General features: G+C 38.9%; 1 protein-coding gene across 3 annotated transcripts in view; it reads right to left on the bottom strand.

The window, feature by feature from the left end:
• The window catches only part of LOC102309299 (CUB and sushi domain-containing protein 3), a 159952-nt gene that overhangs the window by 98919 nt on the left and 40092 nt on the right, over positions 1–20941 (bottom strand). For all 3 annotated transcript variants that reach the window (XR_006052877.1, XM_042213393.1, XM_042213394.1), the window contains 6 exons: positions 20505–20707; positions 16113–16304; positions 14709–14847; positions 13198–13385; positions 12688–12882; positions 9702–9818 (listed from right to left, as the gene is read on the bottom strand). Coding sequence is in view for 2 of the 3 variants with exons in the window: in XM_042213393.1 (XP_042069327.1) it covers positions 9702–9818; positions 12688–12882; positions 13198–13385; positions 14709–14847; positions 16113–16304; positions 20505–20707 (1034 nt within the window). In the remaining variant the exon portion in view is untranslated. The remainder of the gene's footprint in view (positions 1–9701; positions 9819–12687; positions 12883–13197; positions 13386–14708; positions 14848–16112; positions 16305–20504; positions 20708–20941) is intronic.

Raw genomic sequence — 20941 nt, 5'->3', positions numbered from 1 at the left:
ATTTAGGTCAGTATCGGACCGATACCGATACGTAATATCGGATCGGTCCATCTCTAATTACAACCATAACAAAAGAATCTACTTTTCACTGCTGGGAGTGAGAAATGTGGTAAACGGCAAAAAATCAGAGAGATTTAGAGAGACTTTAGACTCAGTGAGGGGAGCAGAGCAGAATAAAGCCCAAAGGAAATAAAACACACACAAAAAAATTGTTTCAACATCTTCAACATAACCATGTCACACAGCACATAGAAGCTTTTCCAAGAAGAAAATAACATACCTAACCTAAGGGCAGGGTAACAGAACTCCAAATGCTGAAACTACTAATGCTGGAAAACAAGTTTTTCGGAAATGCAAAATCTGGCAGTATTATTATTTTTTCTTTTTTAGATTGTCTGAAGTAACAAGAGATCAGTCTAATAGTTTTCCTAATGACTGAATGCTACCACCCCTTCACACTGAACTTCAGCCGCACTTTTCATCTGACTGTCTTATCATTTTAGCTTTTAGGATCGAGTACATCTCCTGTCACAAACAAATGCAAATCCTGGGAGAGAAGAGAAGCAGTCATTGCAAGGTTCTATCAGTGAATGAAGAAACACTCAATGAACTATGATAAAAACAATGCACATGTGCATGACCGTGCTTTGCATTTCTCCAATCTAAAAACAATACAATTTCTCTTTTTAAGCATTTAATATGTTGCCTTATTTCACCATTTTCAATTCAACATATGGTTTAACATGATTTGCAAATCCTCACATTTGTTTTTTCTTTACACTTTACACAGCATCCCTGCTTATCTGGAAGTAGAGTTTAAGAACCACTCAAACTATAATTCACCATTACTATGTTCCCGTGAAAAGGTAATAGCAAGAAATGCTACATTTCATGCAGATTTAAAAAGAAATGTGCAAAATACAGAATACACTTGCTGCAAATGTAACTGTTAAGGATTAACTACATACCCAAGTTGCGCCCATTCACCCAACCAAGCTGAATGCAAGTGTATGTTTTCAGACAGCATGATAAGCATCTACTGATATTATGAACTACTTCCACATTTGAAATTCTACTTACATAACAAATGCAATAAATTAGTAGGCTATTCCTACCAACATATTAAAAAAATATACTAAGCACCAATGGTTATTTTACACATGATGTACTGTATATAATGGAGCCTAAACATGATGCAGGCATCTGGTTTTTCAGAGACTCGGTCTCTGTCTAATACACCATTAAAAACAGTAAAACGTGGTAAGAATTCCTCTTCTGATTCTGATGAAGACAATTCTTTTGTGTCATGTGACAGTCCTGCATATTTGACTTCTGATTTCTTTGCGTTTCAGTCCAGTCAGTCACGAAACCAAATCTGAAAGCATCTTAATGTGAAAAGCTAAAAGAGAAGAGATTACTAGTTTAAATCTCCATCATGCTAAAACACAGAACCCATAATAAAATATTCAATATTAAGTGTGCATGCAGTACAGGCATTAAAGCACTTCAATTTTATTCCATTTCACTCACTTGCAACCACATCACTTCTCAGTGGTGCAAAAAGAAAAAAACTACAGTATTTATCTGAAATGAAGTATAAGTCTGATAACAGGCTCTGGTTTCTGAGGTATCATGTTGAAGCTAATCAGTGAACCTTGACTACCTCTGCAGGGTCTCTATCTCCCTCTGTCCTTGCTTCAGTGTGAAAGGCCTTAAAGGGATTTTGTCTGACAGTGAGGCAGAAGAAACTCTAAAAACTACCTCAGTTTCACTTTTTGTGCATGTTTATCATCTTGCCGCATGTACAAACTCAGGCGAGACCCAGGGAAGACGCCCGCGTCATCTCCATATCTATTTTATTGAGATTCTGCTTCTACCTAACATGTATGTTTTATTTATTTTTCCCATTGGCCAATAATAACATGCCCACTTTCATAAGTACACAACTCCCAGCAATTGCTTCCCATAAGCTGATTAAACTTAGCTTCCAGCCAGCTTCTCATTGACTTAAAGTTTGTTAAAAAGGTGCATCTTTCAAGAACTTTTGCATCTCATGTTTTACAATATTTTACAAATAAAGTGTTACTGGATTCTGTCCATTTCAGGTCTGAGTCAAATTAAAAGCAAAAACATATTTTGAGGCCTCTTTAGATTCACCCCTTTTTTTAAATTGTTATGTGTGTGCATCTAAATCACAATCTTTGAAATTTGAGAGGTCACATCCAGAGATGGGCAGTAACGCGTTACTGTAATCTGATTACTTTTTTAAAAGTAACGAGTAAAGTAAGGGATTACTATCGCAAAAACTTTAATTAGATTACCGTTACTTTCCCGTAGGAACGCTGCGTTACTAAAACCGTGATTTTTTTTGCGAGAATGTCTCATGACAATAACGTAAGCGAGTGCGATGTTCGTGACAACAGCTGTGTGCAGATCAACAATGGATAATATGTCAAGTACAGGAGAGAGTATGAGCATGCAGCGTTTAAAGTGTGGAAGTACTGACCTTACTTTGAGTTTGATTCCATAAAAAGTGCCAAAAACATTAGTGTCCGTTGTGCGTGGGAAGAAAACTTCTTTTTACAGCGAAAAAACCCCTAAAAAAGCACCGAGTGCGCAACGACATAATGGGAAATTCACAGAGAAACTTGCGGATTCTTCCACTGACCACTGCGGCACACCTGCACCAGGGTAAACCTCCGCCTACCCCACTCCTGCTTTACAGGTGAAAATGGAGCAACAGGACCGCTGAGTCTTTGACTTTATTTATTTTCTGCTGTGTTTTACTTGCATCTATTTGAAAGACTGAGTGTAAACACAAAAAATATTTTATTTTATGTGCTGGAATGTGCAGAAAATAGGTTTAAATGTTAAACGAATTTCTTTAATTCAGAGAATGGTGCATATAAATTAATTTTTACTTGATGCATAAAGTTAAAAGATTAAAACTGATAAAACAAGTTAAAAAAAAAGAGACTTTTCCATTTGAGTACATTTTGTGATGGATTATGCAAAAAAAGTAGATTTGGGCTGAAAGATCTATCGCTTTATTACCTATTCAGGTTGTAAATCGTGTTTTTAAAAAGTAACTAAGTAACTAAGTAATTAATTACGTTTGAAAATAGGTAATCAGTAAAGTAACGGGATTCCTTTTTGGGGGAAGTAATCAGTAATTAGTTACTGATTACTTTTTTCAAGTAACTTGACCAACACTGGTCACATCTAAAAATAACACTATTGTTGGTCAGAAGTTAAAACTGTGGGAAACAATTCAGTTCGATTCAAATCAAGGTGCTTTCTATTGCAAAGTAAAGACCTACAATATTAGAGACATACAACAATCAGACGACTTCCTATGAGCAAGCACTTGGCGACAGTGGGAAGGAAAAAATCCCTTTAAAGAGGAAGAAACCTCTTAAACCCAGAACCAGGCTCAAGAAGAGGCAGCCATCTGCTGCGACCAGTTGGAGGTGAGGGGAAGAAGACAGGACAAAAGACAGAGTGTGAAAATAATTATTAATAATAACTACTGCTCAGTAGTAGAGTGGTGTATAAACACAAATGGTGAAAAGAGGTGAGCAAAGAAATGATCAGTGCATCATGGGAAGCTCTCAGCAGCCTAGCCCTATTGCAGTACAATTGAGGAAAGGTTAAGGGTCCCCTGGTCCAGCCCAGATCATAAGCTCTATCAAGTTTCAAGCGTAATCTTAAAAAGAGAGATGGTGTACGTTGTGTACAGAATCCATACTGGGAGCCGGTTATACAGAAGTGGGACCTGAAAGCTGAAGAACAGAAGTCGCAGCAGATGAGCATGATTCTGCCGGAGGTTTCTTCCTGTTAAAAGGGAGTTTTTTCTTCCCACTGTCGCCAAAGTGCTTGTTCATAGGGAGTCATTTGATTGTTGGGTTTTCTCTGTATGTATTATTGTAGTGTCTACCTTACAAATATAAAGCGCAACTGTTGTTGTGACTTGGCGCTATATAAATGAATTGAATTGAATTCAGGTAAAGAGGTAAACCCCTTGAGGGCCATGCTCTTCTAAGAAACTGCTCATCACATCATCATAATTTAAATGGAACGAAACACAGCCACTTTTTCCCCCACACTCACTGGATTGGCCTTAAGGCAAAGTATGCAAAAAGCCCAAATAAGGCGCTAAAAATACTAACAGCACAAGCAGTCGTGAAAGGTAAGAAAAATGGAAGCATATGTTTGTCCTTCTGGAAATGAATTATGGAAGAGCTACCTGTCACCTTTGTTTTATGGTAGCGCGGGCCTTCTGAGATTCTGAGCTATGACAGCATACACAAGCCTCATTTACAGAAACCAAAGGGATTATATGACAGCATCGACACATATATTTTTAATGACCCATTATCACAGCGAAATTGCATCAGCTCTTTTGGCAGGGTGTACGTGGCTGTACCTTGGCACAATCTGTATGCAGCCCATTAGGCTTTTATCTTGGGTAAAAACTCTGTTCGGTGCATTGAAAACTGTAACTTTTGGTTACTCAAGAGAGAAAGAAAACTGTAAGTGGCCTGTGGCTTCTTTTTACTTCCTGCTTTAACTGCACTGATACTTTTTTCTTGGCTTGGGTTTTTATTAGTGTTTGTACTTGCTGACTAGAACTGGTTTATACGGCATTCATTAATGGGGTTTTAAAGGGTAACACAAGCCAGTACAATGACAAAGAGAGTACCCAGAATCTCTGCAATCTTGAAGTCTTCGAAATCAGTCAGAGTCATCATTCAAGACTGTGTCTTACACACATCAAAAACCACATGCTCTATCATGAAAGATCTCCAACTCAAGGCAGAGCCAAAACAAATTCACAGTTTATATTAGGTTGAGGGAAGTGTATGGTGTAAGCTGATGGAGACAGACAAGGTAATGATTTTGTTGTGTAGGATGTAGCAAGTCATGTGCTGGGGTGGCTTGAGGCAGAATCTTACACTTCAGCAAACATCACTGATGAGTCAACAATCAGCCCCCGGGGTCTACGCTTTATGATCGCTCTCAGCAGTACTCTGTTCCTCTCGCCCTATTCTTCTCATTCTCTGTCTCGCTTATTATAACCCCCTCATTTATTATCTCTCGCCATCTAACTTTCTCTCAGACTTTGACATTCAACAAAGTTCGATGTGCCTCTCTCTCATAGTTAGACCTTTTACCTCTTGAAGTCTCGACAGTCTCTCTCTCTCTCTCTCTCATGCTGATTCTGTCCGTCTTGTTAGAGCCCAGATTTATTACAGCAATCTGCCAGAGCTCCTGTCTCGCCTACTAACACATACAATGGCAAACATCATGCATATGTTGTTGTTACCATTATATAGATACGTACACTGAAGCTATAAAGGGCCCCGGGCGGATAAACAGAGGTGAATTAATGTTGTCTCTACGAAATGAAATTCACCATTAACTCCACACAAGAGACCTTGGACCGAGAATGTACCTTGGGATAAAATGGACCATTTGAAAAGTTAACCACAGGTTAAAAAAAATATGTATATAGATATATATGATATGCTTCATGATCTTGTTAAAATCTTGTTAAAATTAGGTCTAAGGCTGGACCTGGAGAACATAAGGTGAAACCACTGCATTCTGTTGCTCTAATAGTCAGGCTACAAATGGCTTTTGATGTCATTTTTAATGAGCTTGAAATTCACAGTTTATTTTCAATGTACTGATCTGAGAGTCATATCTCAAAACAAAGAAAAACCTGCAAAAGAAAAACACCCAGAAATGCCACAGAGGGTCCTAATTGGAAGAGTTTGGATCACCTCTGAAGCCATCAACATTTGGGAAGAGGGTTGTAATGAACAAGCAGATCCTTTAGGCTAAACAAAACAGACTGGGGGAAAAACCCCCCACAAAAAACCCCACAACGAGACCAGAAGCACAGTTTGGAACTTTTTATCCCTTCCAAAAAACAAACAAATATCCATTTTTTCCCTCTGTGAACCCCCACAAACAATGAGGTTATCCCATGTGTCTGTTTTAGGCAGGAAAATACAACATCCTGTCGGAAGTATAGGACAAAAAGTTAGCCGTCGAACTCGGCGTAAACAAGAGCAAATGCCTGTAGGCAGTGTATATCTTTATGTTTCCAAGCAGTGCCCAAGGCAAAGGTTGAGTGCCATGAATAATTCACGCCTTTACAAAAAGAAACAGAGTTATTGTTTGAAATATGACTACAAACATTATTTCTGACAGAATAATTAAATATTAAAGGGCAAGACAGATGCACATTGTACCTTAATGACATTTGAATGAGGCAAAGTAAAATAAGCCACGCACAAAATATGAGTGGTGAGATACCAAGAAATGATGGCTCACCAGTGACTGCAAAGCCTCCTGCTTCTTGTTGACTATACACGCACCATGGTTTAAGCACTGGTGTCTACTGTCAGCTATTATTTTTATGATTATCAGTGTGGAGACAGTACGTACATATGAGCCTATACATGTGTACACGGGCTAAGAGTGGTGACGAGGTTTATAAATACGAACGGTCTACTTTCATACCAGCAAGTCCTTTGCAAGACAGCAATAATTTGCATGATAGAGACAGTGCTTCAGGGCGAATTGTTCAAGATTACATAGTGGTGCATAGTTATTATGGATAAATGTTTATGTGCATACATTATATCATATCAGATGTAAAACACGACAAACAAAATGCAGTCCAAACCTACAAACAGTAAGGATACATCAAGGAAGGTATGCACCGATCTATTCATTCAATGAGACAAAAGCACAACAGCTTGGGTACAGTACAGTTAATCTATACAAATTCTACTATGGTTACGTAAAAGAAAATATCTGCCAACATCCCATTCATGTATAAACAAGCTTTCGCAAGCTTTTGCACTGACCACCTGTGACAGAATCACACACCTTAAAACTGCGCTTTTAGGGAAACTAACAACAAAAAAGGAAACCCATCATCATCAGTAGTAATACTTTTTGCATTCATGCAGCAATCTGGATATCATTTTATATCAGGTTAAACAAAGTGTGAATTCTTCACTAAAAAAAGAAAAAATAAGAGTGCTTCGGCTGCTATCTAATCACTCTTTTAGACAGTTTCCTTTGGTGCTTCAGGTCTAACTTCCAGGTGCCTAAGCAACAAGACTGTTGAAGGTGGGGAAAAAGAAATCAATAGCTGACTCGCTCTGTCACAAATGTAGCAAAGCTAAACTGAAAAAGTGATTTATCTTTTCTTTTTTGCTGAGAATGTACAGTGAAAACCTTTATTTTCTCACATGAAGAACATTTTCCCATCCTGTTTGCTGTACACTCATATCAAAGACAATCACATACTCAGTCCACCATTGCTCTTTAAATCAATATAAAATATAGGTTAACAATAAAATGAAACGTGAGTGTCACTTATCTTTTTTCTTTCAACAGTACTTTCATTCTGAAAACCAACAGCTCATGGCTCATTGCAATCTTGGCTAGCATTGGCTATACACAAACACATTATAGTCACTTAGTTAATCAAATATTCTATTAATAATCAGGAAAAAATTAAATGGTCCAATTCATCTTAAATGCAGTGCTTCCAACTCCAAATCTGTTCAGATTTCTGAGGAGTCTCACTAACATACTGTACTTATATATAGAATTTCAAACATTCACATACACTGCATGATATGGATATCTATATTTAGGTCTGTGTAAACCCTTGTGGCTACACTGTGACAGCAAAAGAAATATATGCACATAACATTCCAGTTCTCCAACACAGGTGTAAATCCCTCTGGTCACCGGGTCGGAGTGAGGAGATGATTTTCCACTGACCTTTTCCTGCAGCTCCAGCCAGGTTCACACAATGTCTGAAAGGCTTATGGTATGCCATCGGTCATATGAGGGACACACTTAGACACACGTTTGACACTCTACCCTAGGCGCTTACAAATTTCAATTACCTGTATACTAGACACTGAAATGTGATTTCTGTTATCACACTGCCCAAAGGCTAGACTCAGCTGCCAAGCTACTACAGAGAGAAAACAGAATTTCTCTTCTTATTGTTTTATCTGGAGGGCAAAAACACTAAAAATGCTGGACGCTTTATTCAGTAACATTAACCCCCCCCCCCCAAAAAAAGTTTATTTATGTGTTTTACTTAATTCATGTGCACTGGTTTCATATCAGCTCAGCGAAGTAAAGTATGCATGTCTCAGCTTGTTTTCATGCACTGATGTTAGTTCCCAACTCTGTTTCAATGTGCATGTGTTTATGTGTTTGCACTTGTTAGCCTTACTCGATTCACAGCTCATGGCACGTCCCAAAAGCACTCAGCCAAGAGGAGACACTTTCATTTTTTTTAATTCATTCATAATATTAAATCACAATGCAGTAAAAATTACAAAAATAATATCACGATTTGAGAATTCTACAGTTTGATGCTGGTGGCTTGGGGGATGTCATTTGATGTTCTGGCTTTAGATTCACAATTTACAAGGTACTAGCAAAACAAGAGCCATGTGCTGTCACGGGTGTATTATAGCTAGTGAAACATTTTCAGCCTGCTCTACCCAAGCTGCGAATCCCATTTCCTGCAGCCTCACCACAGCAGTCACTCCCTGGAACAAATGCATAAGCCCAGGTGGGAATGTTGCTTGGCGACTTCTACACTCCATTAAGCATTTGCTCCCAGTTTAAGCAAATGCTGCATTTTAATGCAGTGTTTATTTACAAAAGTTTTGTGGTTCCCTGGACTCCATGAGCAGCGGGAGATGGCAACAAAGGATGTAAACTGTCGGACCGGATCATCGCACAGGGGATTAATCTGTGTTTCTAAAGCACGGGGCTTTACAGAATAAAAACATCTGCCTACATTTCGGCTCTTCATTATGACTAACATGAAATATTGAGTAGAAATGCATCAAGGTCTTCTAGAGATCTTTGCTGAATTATGTATACACAGGAGTCCGTGGATAAACTGAGCACCGGAGAATTTGCTTGCGCCGTCTATTCCCCACAGCCCCTCGCTGCATGACCTTCCTCTCCATTACCTACACTACGGAGCATTTTTCACATCAACACAATCAATTTTTGTTTGCCCTGATCCTGTTCTGCTTTTACGCCTCTTACTGGAACCAAAATCCTGCCATTCTTTACGCTACATTTCAGCTCATACACAAGAGCAGAGGGTAGCTGAAAGAGGTGCGGCACACACCCAACTCTGTAGTGGTATGGAACCAACATCTGTACGTATCGATTCAATCAGATTTCCTCCAACACATACTTGCAATTGGCTTCAATATTTATTGCTCAGCCATTTGCGTGATTGATTTTTATATATGGGGAAGTCTACACAAACCGAATCCTACCCAGCAGCAAACATGCGTGCCAGTGGCCGAAAGCATCAAAGTACCACTCTAAATTGAAAATGCATGCAGCGCAAATTAAGCTCCACAGGAAAAGGGTAATTCAAGTTTGAGCATTGTGTTTGGTGACCACATTTTACAGAAAGCTTCAGTTTCTTCACAGGCTATCTTCCATGCTCATGTTGGAGCAAAAATTCACAGAAAACAGATTATTATCTGTTAGCCTCTTCTTTTTTCTTCTTGGAAGAAAAATATTTCTGGCTGCCACCACATATCAGCTATAAGCAGAATTTTAGCAGGCAATAAGTAACAGCTTTTTTGCAGTTCCATGAAAATAATACTTAAAATGCTTACCAAAGTCCCCAGGGACAAAGATGTCATAGACACAGGTCTGCCCTATGGTGTAATTATGCGGGTAGTTTGGGGACAGCACAGTTCCCTCTGAACCTGTGAAGTGACCTCCGCAGGGAGCTGTGGAGACAGCAAGGCAAGCAGCAGGGAAGCTCAGTTAACAAATATGAGGCAACCAGCTAATAATACCTGGAGGAAAAAGGGATTAAAATAAAATTAGTGCATCTATTGAAGGGTAAGCAGCTAGAAATCACACGCACACAAAAAAACAACAACAAACTTTAAAAGTTGCAGACAAATATAAATTTGTCCAGCAAATAAAAAATAATTTGACATTTGAGAGACATTTTGGACACATCTTCAAAAAGATGAGTGAGCCATAAACGCGGAAAAGAAAAGCCCTGAGATGTGCTTAGAAAGAGCCAATGGGGGAGAAAACCTGCAAGGAAAAATACTTTTTGCCTTTAAAATACAGAAAAACACCATCAGTCACGGGAACACAAAAGCACAGCATTCCCACATGCCTGTGACTTTAATCAGCCCATACGGCTCAGCACCCTGTTTTGAAAGATTCAGATTCAATGACTCAGCTAAAGTTGGTCTTTCATCAGACATCCAGCGATTTTTGAAGGTGCTTCGTTATGATGTATAATCCTAATTGACTGCATTTTCCTATCACTAACCTTTACAAAGCATATCCATTAATTTTAATATCTGCTAATACAGCGTGTGGCTAAAGCTAGACTAAGGTCGCTTAAATTTAATTGTCATTAAACATACATCTCTCAAAACTTTCCTGCTACTCTCAGCAGATATTTAGCCAGTGATATTCAGTAGGCTTGTTAATATTAGTTGCAGTCTGTCTTGCTGCTGCATCGCATCTCATAGTCTGATCTTAAGCTGTTGATAATGTACCTAATTAGCTAAGAGTCGCTCTAATGCATTTACCACAGACCTCACGGACCGAGCCATCAGGTGGGAGAGCCTCGACTGTAAACAAACACACAGTCATTTGTATTAGGGAAGCTGTCACCAGCTGCTTTGAACCCCCCTATGGCCCACACTGTGCACATGTCACTGCTGTTCCATCGAGCAGCACATGAAAAGTGAGCAGAGGTGCAGAAGAATGGATCAGCGATTTATCCGCATTTGGTTGCTGAAGTAGCAAGAGGCATGTAATCAAACACATGTGACACGGGCACGCGAGGCTCTAATTCAAGCTGATTTGTCAGACAGAATGGGAGACATGGTGCTGTGGTGGGGGAGGAATCTGAGAATGCTACTAGTGGGAAGGAAAGCAAACTGCGCTGTCAATCTCGAGTAGGAAAGAGCGGCACCAAGGAAAGCAAGGGATTCTCAAGATATGCTTTAACGGTTTCTGTCTGACAGCCGAGTGCAGTGCTGCACAGAGAAGAGGGCAGGCTGCAAAACCACTCATTTTATGTTTTGTAAAAGGCTGATAGTTACGAAAGAAAGCTAAATGCTTCAGAGAAAAAGGCGAGTTATTACCTCATATGATTACATAAATGGTGATTTAAGAACTCAGTGCATAAAAAAATTATTTTTAAGAATGCTTGGATTGTCTTCAAAGTACGCACACAGCAAAATCTTCATATGATTACTGCATTTAGCAGTAAATCGTGTTATATTGTTACAACACTCCATCAATACAAACAGGATCGCAGTTTGAAGGAACGGCCTTCAAATATTAAGTTTTTGAATCATTTTTCAATCATTAGATTTAGAATTTGAATCATATTGACCCTTTCCTTTATTCTACTTTTCTTATATACACAGGGGAGAAAATGGAGCAAATTGTAGCATAATAAAACAAATCTACTATACTGAAAGTACAAGAATAATCTGTAAAGTATGATACCACTAGCCAAGAAGCCCACAGGATGCCCTTAAGTTTGGGTAAGAATCCCAGTTATACTCTATACAAAATATTAGTTGCTGACCTGAGTGACCTTGACAAAAAGTCCTGCTGTCTATAGTACAATTTAACAACTGAAAACACAGTGAGCCATTATAGACTTGTTTAACGTAAACAGAGTGTACAGCTTGCTAAATAACATAAAGGAACAGTAGCTGGCCATATGTTGAGGCAGCTGAAGCCATTACATTTAGCCTTGAGACGGTTCAGTCATCAGTTCAGATGCATTTTCAAAGTGAAAACACTTAACGGAGAGCTGTTGATGGACTCTTTAGTAAAACACATAACCCCAGGGCTGTTTAGTGAAGTTACAGAGGTGTCAACTGTAAAAGCAATGAATAGCTCCCTGGCGTGAGGCTGGGTGCTCCCGTTCAGTATGTTCAGTGCAGTAAATGAGCGCTGAATTCTAATTTAACCTTGATAGATTTAAGACTATGACAAATATTAAAACGGTTACCGCGAAGAGAAGAAATTGGATATCTCACTCCTTGCATCTTTTTGCATTTCTTATCACACTGTAGAGTTACCTTAAATTCAAATCAGTAGTGGTAAATGGTTTGTCATGAATATTGCTATTCACCATGAAATGCTGAACCTACAGAATGCCAACAACAATAAAACGACGCATTTGCAAACGAACGTTATGTTCACTAGTTTATTACATCAAATTATAGCTGAATGCATTTTGCCATTCGGGAGTGTCGTTTAAATCCAGAAGACACAAATACCATGCAGGGCAGAGTACTGTGTGGATCTGGAATTGGACACTATGCTTTAACTCACTCATGATATGCTGTAGTTTGCCCTCCATAATCCCAGTTCATGAGTGCTGCACTACAGCTGAACCCATTATATTTTTGTCTTTATTGAGTGACCAGAATGTGCTATGTTCTACATGTGCATCAAACAGACAGCAGCGTGCGCCACATTTCAGCTCTTTTTTTAAACACAGCGCTCTCCTGGTATCACACTGTATCAAATATTGACCAAACAGCTGGAGTGCAGTTTTCTGCTTCTAAGGCCTTCTGTTATTGCCGAGGTGTTGCCTCTTACCTTGACAACTTGGTTTAGCTCTGTCCCACTCGGGTCTCTTGCTGTTGCCCATGACACACGTCAGTGTCGAGTAACCCTGCAGCAGGTAGCCAGCCTCGCAATGAAATGTCACCATAGATCCCAGCTTGTAGTCAGTACCCATTCTAGTGCCATTCATCACATTCCCGGGATCAAAACACGCCTCCCGCAGTTTAGCTGCCAATCAAAAAAAACAAAGCTTTTACAACAGTGACAACTACCTAAAATGAGAGGGATTTGTTAAATGCATTAAGCGTTACACAGATTGCAAGTTTCTGTTTAAATTAACAGCACTGTGGTATTAAAAACATTAATTAAGATTGTAAATTTGTGGCAATAGAGGAGGCTGGGTCTTAGGCTAATCTCCAAGTAGCTGTGTGTAGTGTTGTGTTCAAAAGACAAGATGTATATCAAAGGAAATCCCCTGCTGAACTACATAAACATATTCAGTGGAAATGCTTAAAGAAGCGCATGCCCAAGCCTTTAGAGTACCTTTGTATTCCAAATGAAAGCCAGTGTAGCTCACAGAGCCGTCGCTACGAAATGCCAAGTACATGAAGTTGGAAGTGCTCTCAATCTTCTCAGGAAGTTTACTGTCTTGGAAGCTGCCAATCAGATGGGCGCTGCTGTCTGGCCCATCGTAGATGTACAAGAAATCATAGTTTGGCTCAATACTGAAGCTGTGACAAGCAAAAGAAAGAAACAAATGAAAGATAAAAACAGTTATTATTTTGCCAAGCCTTAACCACCAGATTGTACAGATTGAGAGATTTAGAATGCAATTGGGTCTCAAAATGAAAGTGTGCACTGCAATGCTAGAAGTGAGTCATGCCAAGCGATTTGTTTTGCATCTCCAGACAAAGAGATAAAAAAAGATATCTCCCCCAAGAGGTGAGAAGAGATTAAATTGTTGTGACACTGCGGTGGCACAAAATCTTCCCAGACGGCGACGGCAATGCAGTGTGAAAAGATCGTTTCATATTGTAGCGCTGTATATCAAATCACATGCTGCAGTCAGAGAGAGAGGGGAGCATTTGTTTTCAAAATAATGAGCGCGGTTTATGACGAAAATGTAAATAGCTTGGAGATAATTGCATTTGAGTTGGATCAAGGCAACTCCAATTTAAAATCATAACCCCATCCTTTCATTTGGCAATTCCCAAGAGTCAGAGAGAGAGAGAGAACGGCATTGTGCTAACTCGATTAGACGTTTGTTTTGAAAGACAAAGCTGAAGAAGAAACATGGCGAGTTCTCCGCCTTCACCGCGAAGTGTGCGGAAGTACAGAAACAGCAGTGTACCTTTTGTTCCTTTCCAGGCTTTCGCAAAAAGTACTCGACAGTCAAAAGAAGACTGCCCAAGAAAACTGGCCTCGGGCGCATCTGTGGCTTTGCTTTGCAGATATTGGTGCTGCATGCTTAGATTGCAATTAATAATGCAAAGCACACAGTCGGACTATCTTTCAGCATATTTAACGAGATGCACTCCTACCACAATTCTGCGATATAGTATTCACCCACAAACCATGTTTCCCCACATTTCAGCAAAGCAGGCTGAAATACTACTCCTTCTAAGTGTCTGTAAAGGCACCGCTGCTTTCTCCCTATCTCCCAACACACCTTGGCTCAAACTTAGGTCTTCTGCTTAACACACATGGTCAACTGTGCTTAATGCTGTGATGCTATAGCAGGTTCCACTGCAGAAAACAAGCAATTCCATTGCACAGCCCGATCCACTGCACATCCACTGAGAACTGAGTCAATTCTGTTTCAGACAGGTTACAAAAAAATACCACAGGTTTAGGGAAAGATTCAGCTTGTAAGCTATTGGCCCATGTTTTTAAGGGACAACACTATTTTTGTTTATCTATTGGCCTTCTCACATCCTGCAAATACATCAAGTCCTCACATTTCTTTTGACTAAATACTTAATATAAGTGAAAAGTCCACACGTGTGAATAATACATCAACCCATGTGGTTTAGGTTCTGGTGTTGTCGTATTACCTGATGAAAGCCAGGGAGATGACATAGTCAGAGTGAACTGCGATAAGCCAGTCACAGTCTTTGCTGTGTGGGTAGGGATGGGGGTAGTTGGGAGAAAGGATGAATCCTGAAGACCCTGTCACATTCCCACCACAAGGAGCTTGAGAGATAAAAAGGAGGAAGAGATGAATGAGAAAAAAAGCTGTGAACACATAAGTAGTCTTTAAATGTGCTGCAAATGCCTTTAGCTAAATTCAGCTTGATACATGTAAGGCATGTACACTTATGGGTCGTTAAATTTAACTGGCTATTTCTATAACCTTTGTAAATCTCCATCAGCCGGTGGTGCAGTAACAACGATTAGGGCATTAGAAAGGCCACTGTTTTCCCCCCTTTGCATTATAACACCGTGATACGCCTGACAATTGAGCTGATTCATTTCAATACGGTGTGCTTTTACAACACAATGCAATGCAGCATCTATGAAGTGTGTATTTTTCAGATATAAATGACTGAAAAAACAGTATATATCCCTTACAAGACTTTATTCCATATGTTATCATGTTAATTATTTAATCCGCCTTCATTGCTCCTTAATCTCTCTGGGACTATGTGAACACGTCAAGTATCAATGTAGCAAATCAATCTGAAAGTCAACAGACTCAGTAGCATGGCTATGTTTGTGACTATTTCAATGTCATTTTTACTGCCTCGGGCACTCCCCCACTCCCCATAATTCTTTGCGCGTCTGTCAACTGTTGATTTTGATGAATAAACTAACAACTGTCACAGCACAATGAAGCAGTGTTTGTAACACGACGGTGACTGTGCTGTTTTTATTAGGCATGATGACACTTTATTAGCACATGAACAGCTGACATTTACATCAAGTTTTCAGTAACACAGAGATGCTTCTGGTGTCAGTGGATTATGCCAAGTTGTGTGATTTTGTAATTGCGCTCCAAGACTTGCAAACGCCTAGGTCTTTCATGACGAGAAAAAGAGTCTGTTAGACCAGTTGGCAGCAACTCAAGAACATTTAGGTTTCTTTGGACCTACTTAGTGTAATTATTTCTAATTGCATTGTTAGGTAATTAGCCGTTAAGCTCCAATAAGACACTGTTTTGGGAGACCATAGACTACTCAGTCTTTTAACCAACAACAGAAGTGGATTTGTCCACATAAGAGCTGGCAACAGCTCAAACATATCTGAAGAGTGTTGTTTATTCTACACACACTTTTAAGACATGAGTGAGAGAGAATTATAGTCTCATCTGCAGTCGGTTAATAGACAAACTCTTTGCTCTACCTCTTCCTCTCCACATCTCTTCTTCCCTCTGATCCTCTACACTTCCCTGCGCAACTTCTTTCTTCAATCTCTTCCACACTACCTCCCTTCTCTCTTTAAATCTTTCTCTCTCTCACCAATGCAGCTTGGAGGGCTGGGTTGCCAGTAGTATCTATTTTCCACTTGGATGCAGGTGATTCTGCTCTCTCCCTGCAATTCATATCCCGGATCACAGGAGAAGGTCACAGAGTCACCCGGCTCCCGCCCCTCTCCGTTGCGACTGCCATTCATGGGAATACCTGGATCTCTGCAGGCTGTTGCAAGCGAACCTGAAGGGCAAACACATACGTGTGATTCACAGACACACAGCAAAAGCAGCTGGGGTCCGACATAAAATGCACAGGAAAGAATGCACAAGCGTTTCCATGTAGGGTTATGTTTAAACTGCAGCTCAAACAGAGTTACAGCACAGAGCTCATCACAGCTCATATCAGTCAAAATCCTGCCATGTTTTCCTAATCTGTTTCTCTAAAACACAGCTATGCAGCAGCCAAAGGCTTTGATAATGTTCTGGTAAATTCTGCTGGATTTCACAAATATTCAGCATAACAGACTCTCAAGATAGACTCAAGACTAGTTTAGTTTATTGAACTTCTGTGTTGTTGTTGTTATTGCTGTTTTTCCTAAATCAAACATATCCAACGGCTCATCAAATTAAATATGTAAAACACAGAAATTTGATCTAAAAGGGCAATGTCTATTATATAGCATTCAATGTGATTAATATTTCATAATGTCACATACAGTAAAGTGAAACAAAGCTTTTACGAGTCCTCTGAAAATTAAGTACACCCTATATTCAATAGCTTGTAGAAACAGCTTTAGGAGAAATTACTTGAAGAAATCATTTTCTTCAATCATTCTCATGACTGACTCACTGACTGCAAAGTGCCCAGGTCCCATGGCTGCAAAACAAGCCCAAATCATCATCATCCTTCCACCTCCGTGCTTTAGTTGTCATGATCCACGATGATGTGTGAAGTGTTTGTTTATACGTGTGCCTCCTCCCATTAGAGTGTGAAGCTCTCTCTCCAAAGTGTGTGTACGTATTTATGTGTTTGCCCCTGACTGCTGGTTTGAAAAATTGCAAAATTAACCCAGTAACTTGCAGGTTTTGTTCCCCGAAACCCCATTCATGTCCTCATTTATAAAGTTGCTATTAAAGCGTGTAATAGAGATAATTAATTTTCATTGAACACCAAAATCCTGGAGTATTGTTATTTCACTATTTTTTTTTTCTTTTTAATCTAATCATTCAGTTGTCAAAACAGCTATACGGATAGAAACAACAATTAGGTCGAATTGTTATCAGCTGAGAATAAAATCTATAGTCTCCATCTTTCTAACACTGTGACTCTGTGGACAGTAATGCAGTTGTCAAGCTGTCAGCCAGCTTCCCCACACTGAAAACATTTAGTGCACCTCACTGCAGTAATCACTGTTTACATCAAACCTGTCTGTATATAGGTTTGGACATATACAACACTGATCAATAATCAATCATTTGTCATGTTGTAATCAGTCAAATTAATGGAAAAAATGTCTGTCATAGATGGGCACATAATAATCAGACAATAATAATCAATAATAATCAGACCCAAACAATATAACCCCTTAATAAAATTATGAATTATCTTGCATAAATAGGGTCTTGATTTTCTTTACTCATTTCCGGTATTACCAGCAAAGTAGTTGCATGTTATCATCTGGGAATTTACCCAGATTTATTTATTTATTTAGACAAAGATCTTGACCCCCCCAAAGTTACGCACAAAGTTACGCAGATATAGATGGGATCCAGGAGATGATGTGAATAAGTGAATGAAGCTGGTTCTGAAATTACTTTAGGCTTCTAAAACTCAACTAAATATATTTTAAAATGAGTTTTTAAAGCAGCTGCAGAGAGCTGATTGTGTTTTGAAAATTTCATGTTAAAATTTCTTCACAAATTGAAATTCATTCATTAGATGATATCAAGCAACAGTTTGAAAGGTTCAGCATCTGAAATTCAGACTATGACACATATTTTCAGCTACAAAAAACCTAAATCAGTCTCAGTGGGTTGACCCAGAACCCGTTTTGCCTGAAGCTGTCATAGGCTCCGTAATGGATCAGTAAACCATGTCCACTCGCACAGCAGGATGGTATTTATAATGGTTCATCCACTAAAACAATTCTGAAATAATTAAAACCTGTAAAAGCTTCAATTTCAATTTCTTATCTTTACAGTAAATCCATTAAACACTCAGAAAGCTGTCTTGTATTTTTTGAGTTGATATAAAATTATTATTCACAGAAACTGAGTAAAATGTTTGCTGGTTAAACTGGGAAACATTACAGAAGAGTTTGCTGCAAATGTCATCACACATTTTTATCCACTAATAAAAAAAATCTTTAATTAAAAATTGAGGTTATTGCATCCCATCAGTACATTAAATTTATACTAAGTAATTACTGAAAAAATTAAAGTGTCATAAAACTGCAGCAAAAAATGTTTTTATTGAACTAAAAAAAACTGACTTCAGAGCAGATCCTCCCAGGCTCTGTTGCTATCTGAGTAACTAATATCACAGGTCCATCAGTGAACTATCTGATATGTTTCTTCAGACTTTTAGCGTCAGTTTCTGTCAGCAACATTTTATCAGGTTACAGTTTCCAGCTTCATCTAATGAAAATTCAAGGATGGTAAATGATGACAAATGATGAAAAAATACTAATCTTAAAAAAAAGATGACGGAGTGGTTCAAGGTGATTTTCTTTCCTCTTGTTTTTTTTTTAAGATAAATATCATGCTCAGCACTGACATGCTTCATATTCTTTAGTCCACTGAAATGAAATTGATTCTCTGTGCTTTATTTACCCGTTGCCATGGTGAATTTTGGTATCAGAGCTCCACTGATGATGGCCTTCGTTTTTTACTCACGCACAAGCTTAACTTAAGGTGAACAAACACAGAGTTGATTAAACTAAATCTGATTAGCTCTTCTGGAACCAAAATCTCAGAGTTGCTGATCACAGTTACTCAGCTCAGAGTTTGTTTTTAAACGCAGAGTTCGATGAACCTGCTTCCTGGAATAGAGCCCTGGGTTGTTAGCTAAAAGCCTTGAATAAACAGTCTTTGTAAATAGTAAATTGTAAATAATTATACACATATGCACACAGTGAGCAGTTCAGTAGGAGTGAGAATCTCTTTCTGTTGAAATCCTTTTTTCTTTTGTTCATTACAGGTTAAAGAATTGTCTACTGTTTGCCTTTTATTTTGTTTTAGGGAACATTAGGAACAATAAGAAACTTCTGTTAGTCATTTTGGCATTGCTTACCTCTGAAGTGAATAAACTGCTGCTCAGCATCTTGAATTGTTATGTGCTGCAGGCTTTTTCTTGGGAGTGGTAGAGTCTCATGTTAGCTGCATGTTAGATGTCTAGTTTACCCCTAGGATGGGGACCTAACGAGCTTCAACCAAATGTGTTGCTGTGCATTATAGACAAGCATCTCTACTTTTAGTCTCATCTGTCCAGCTGTGCTGCCATGTTGCAGGATGCTTTCTGCTTGAAATAAGCCATGCTTGTTCAATGTTTCTCTAATTGTACTATGATGAACATGCCAACTGATGCCTGTGTAGTCTGAGACATAGCAAATTAAATCAAAATCCAATATAAAAAAATCTTCCACGGTATTTTTATGGGTTAGATTTTGTTCTTCATCTTAGTGCCTGGTGGAAACTCTCACTACCACATTAATTTGATAGTGGGAGTGATTTCTTGCTTACATTTTTATTTAAGGTAGTATATTCTTAATGAAATCCTACATGACTATTGTTCCCATCATCCCTTCCCTATTACTCGCATTCAGTTCTGAAAACCACCAGCCTCAGGCAAGCAGCGTATTTAAGTACAGCATGTCTGCAGAATCAGTTCCATTTTGCAGCGCAGTGCAGTGAATCCCATATAATTGATTTTTGTATTAGGCTGCCTGTATGCTAAAGAAAACAAAAACATTACAAGCTCATCATATTTGGCATGCATGTTGTTTCATTTTCAGTTTGCTTCCAGATGCTTAGTTTTGAAAGTAGTCATCAGCAAAGCAAATGCATTATGTCACAGCAGCAAATATTGCATAGTAGACAGTCAGCAGTGAAGTGTAACATATCAGAGACTTTCACTGCTCATCAAGACATTATTACAAATTATTCTGAGAGATCCATAAGACACAAATGGAAAAGAACAATATTTGGGAATCTATTAGAAGTCAACAGAGAAAGAGGCTTCAGCATACGTACTCCTTTCATGCACTGCATTTGTGTGATGATCCTTATACAGATCTGCTCAGCAAGACATTAGGCAGCGGTAAACAACATACTTGTACATTGAATTAATCACACTATTCTCAACTCTTTGCAGAAACTGTTATTGGGATCAAGGAAAAAAAAATACTACCACATAGCTATGTAGCTCGCAAGATATACTCACTTGAGAAGTCAATGGCAAAGCCAGACTTGGTGATGTAAAAATCAGTCTCAAACTGAATGGTGACAATGTTGAGAGTCGAGTGGATTCCTTCAGGCAGCAGTGAGCCACTAACTTCCTTCAGAGACATTTCATTCTCAGGAGGCCCATCCCAAACCTTCAGGATGTCATGGGATGCCTCTGTGTCGAATGCTAGAAACTGGAGGCTGAAAGAGGTGAACACAAAAGATTGTTGGCATAGTTTGGTTTTAGTTCACCGCAAGTCTCTATCGCTGACCATATGCAAACTCTCTATTAGCTTACATATGGTTAGAATGAGTTAACATTAAATCAATTCTTGTATTCTCTTTTTGTACTGACGTAAATGAAGTTTGCATTCATCGTACACTGCAAATACAATGAAAACCCCTCAAGCTGGGGCACCAAATAGGTGTTGAACT

This window comes from Haplochromis burtoni, unplaced genomic scaffold (genome assembly GCF_018398535.1).
Source record: "Haplochromis burtoni strain Fernald_Lab_line unplaced genomic scaffold, NCSU_Asbu1 Contig_439, whole genome shotgun sequence".
NCBI classification, from domain to species: domain Eukaryota; kingdom Metazoa; phylum Chordata; class Actinopteri; order Cichliformes; family Cichlidae; genus Haplochromis; species Haplochromis burtoni.
The sequence above is the reverse complement of the archived record's forward strand: the minus strand, read 5'-3'. Positions and strand labels throughout refer to the sequence as shown.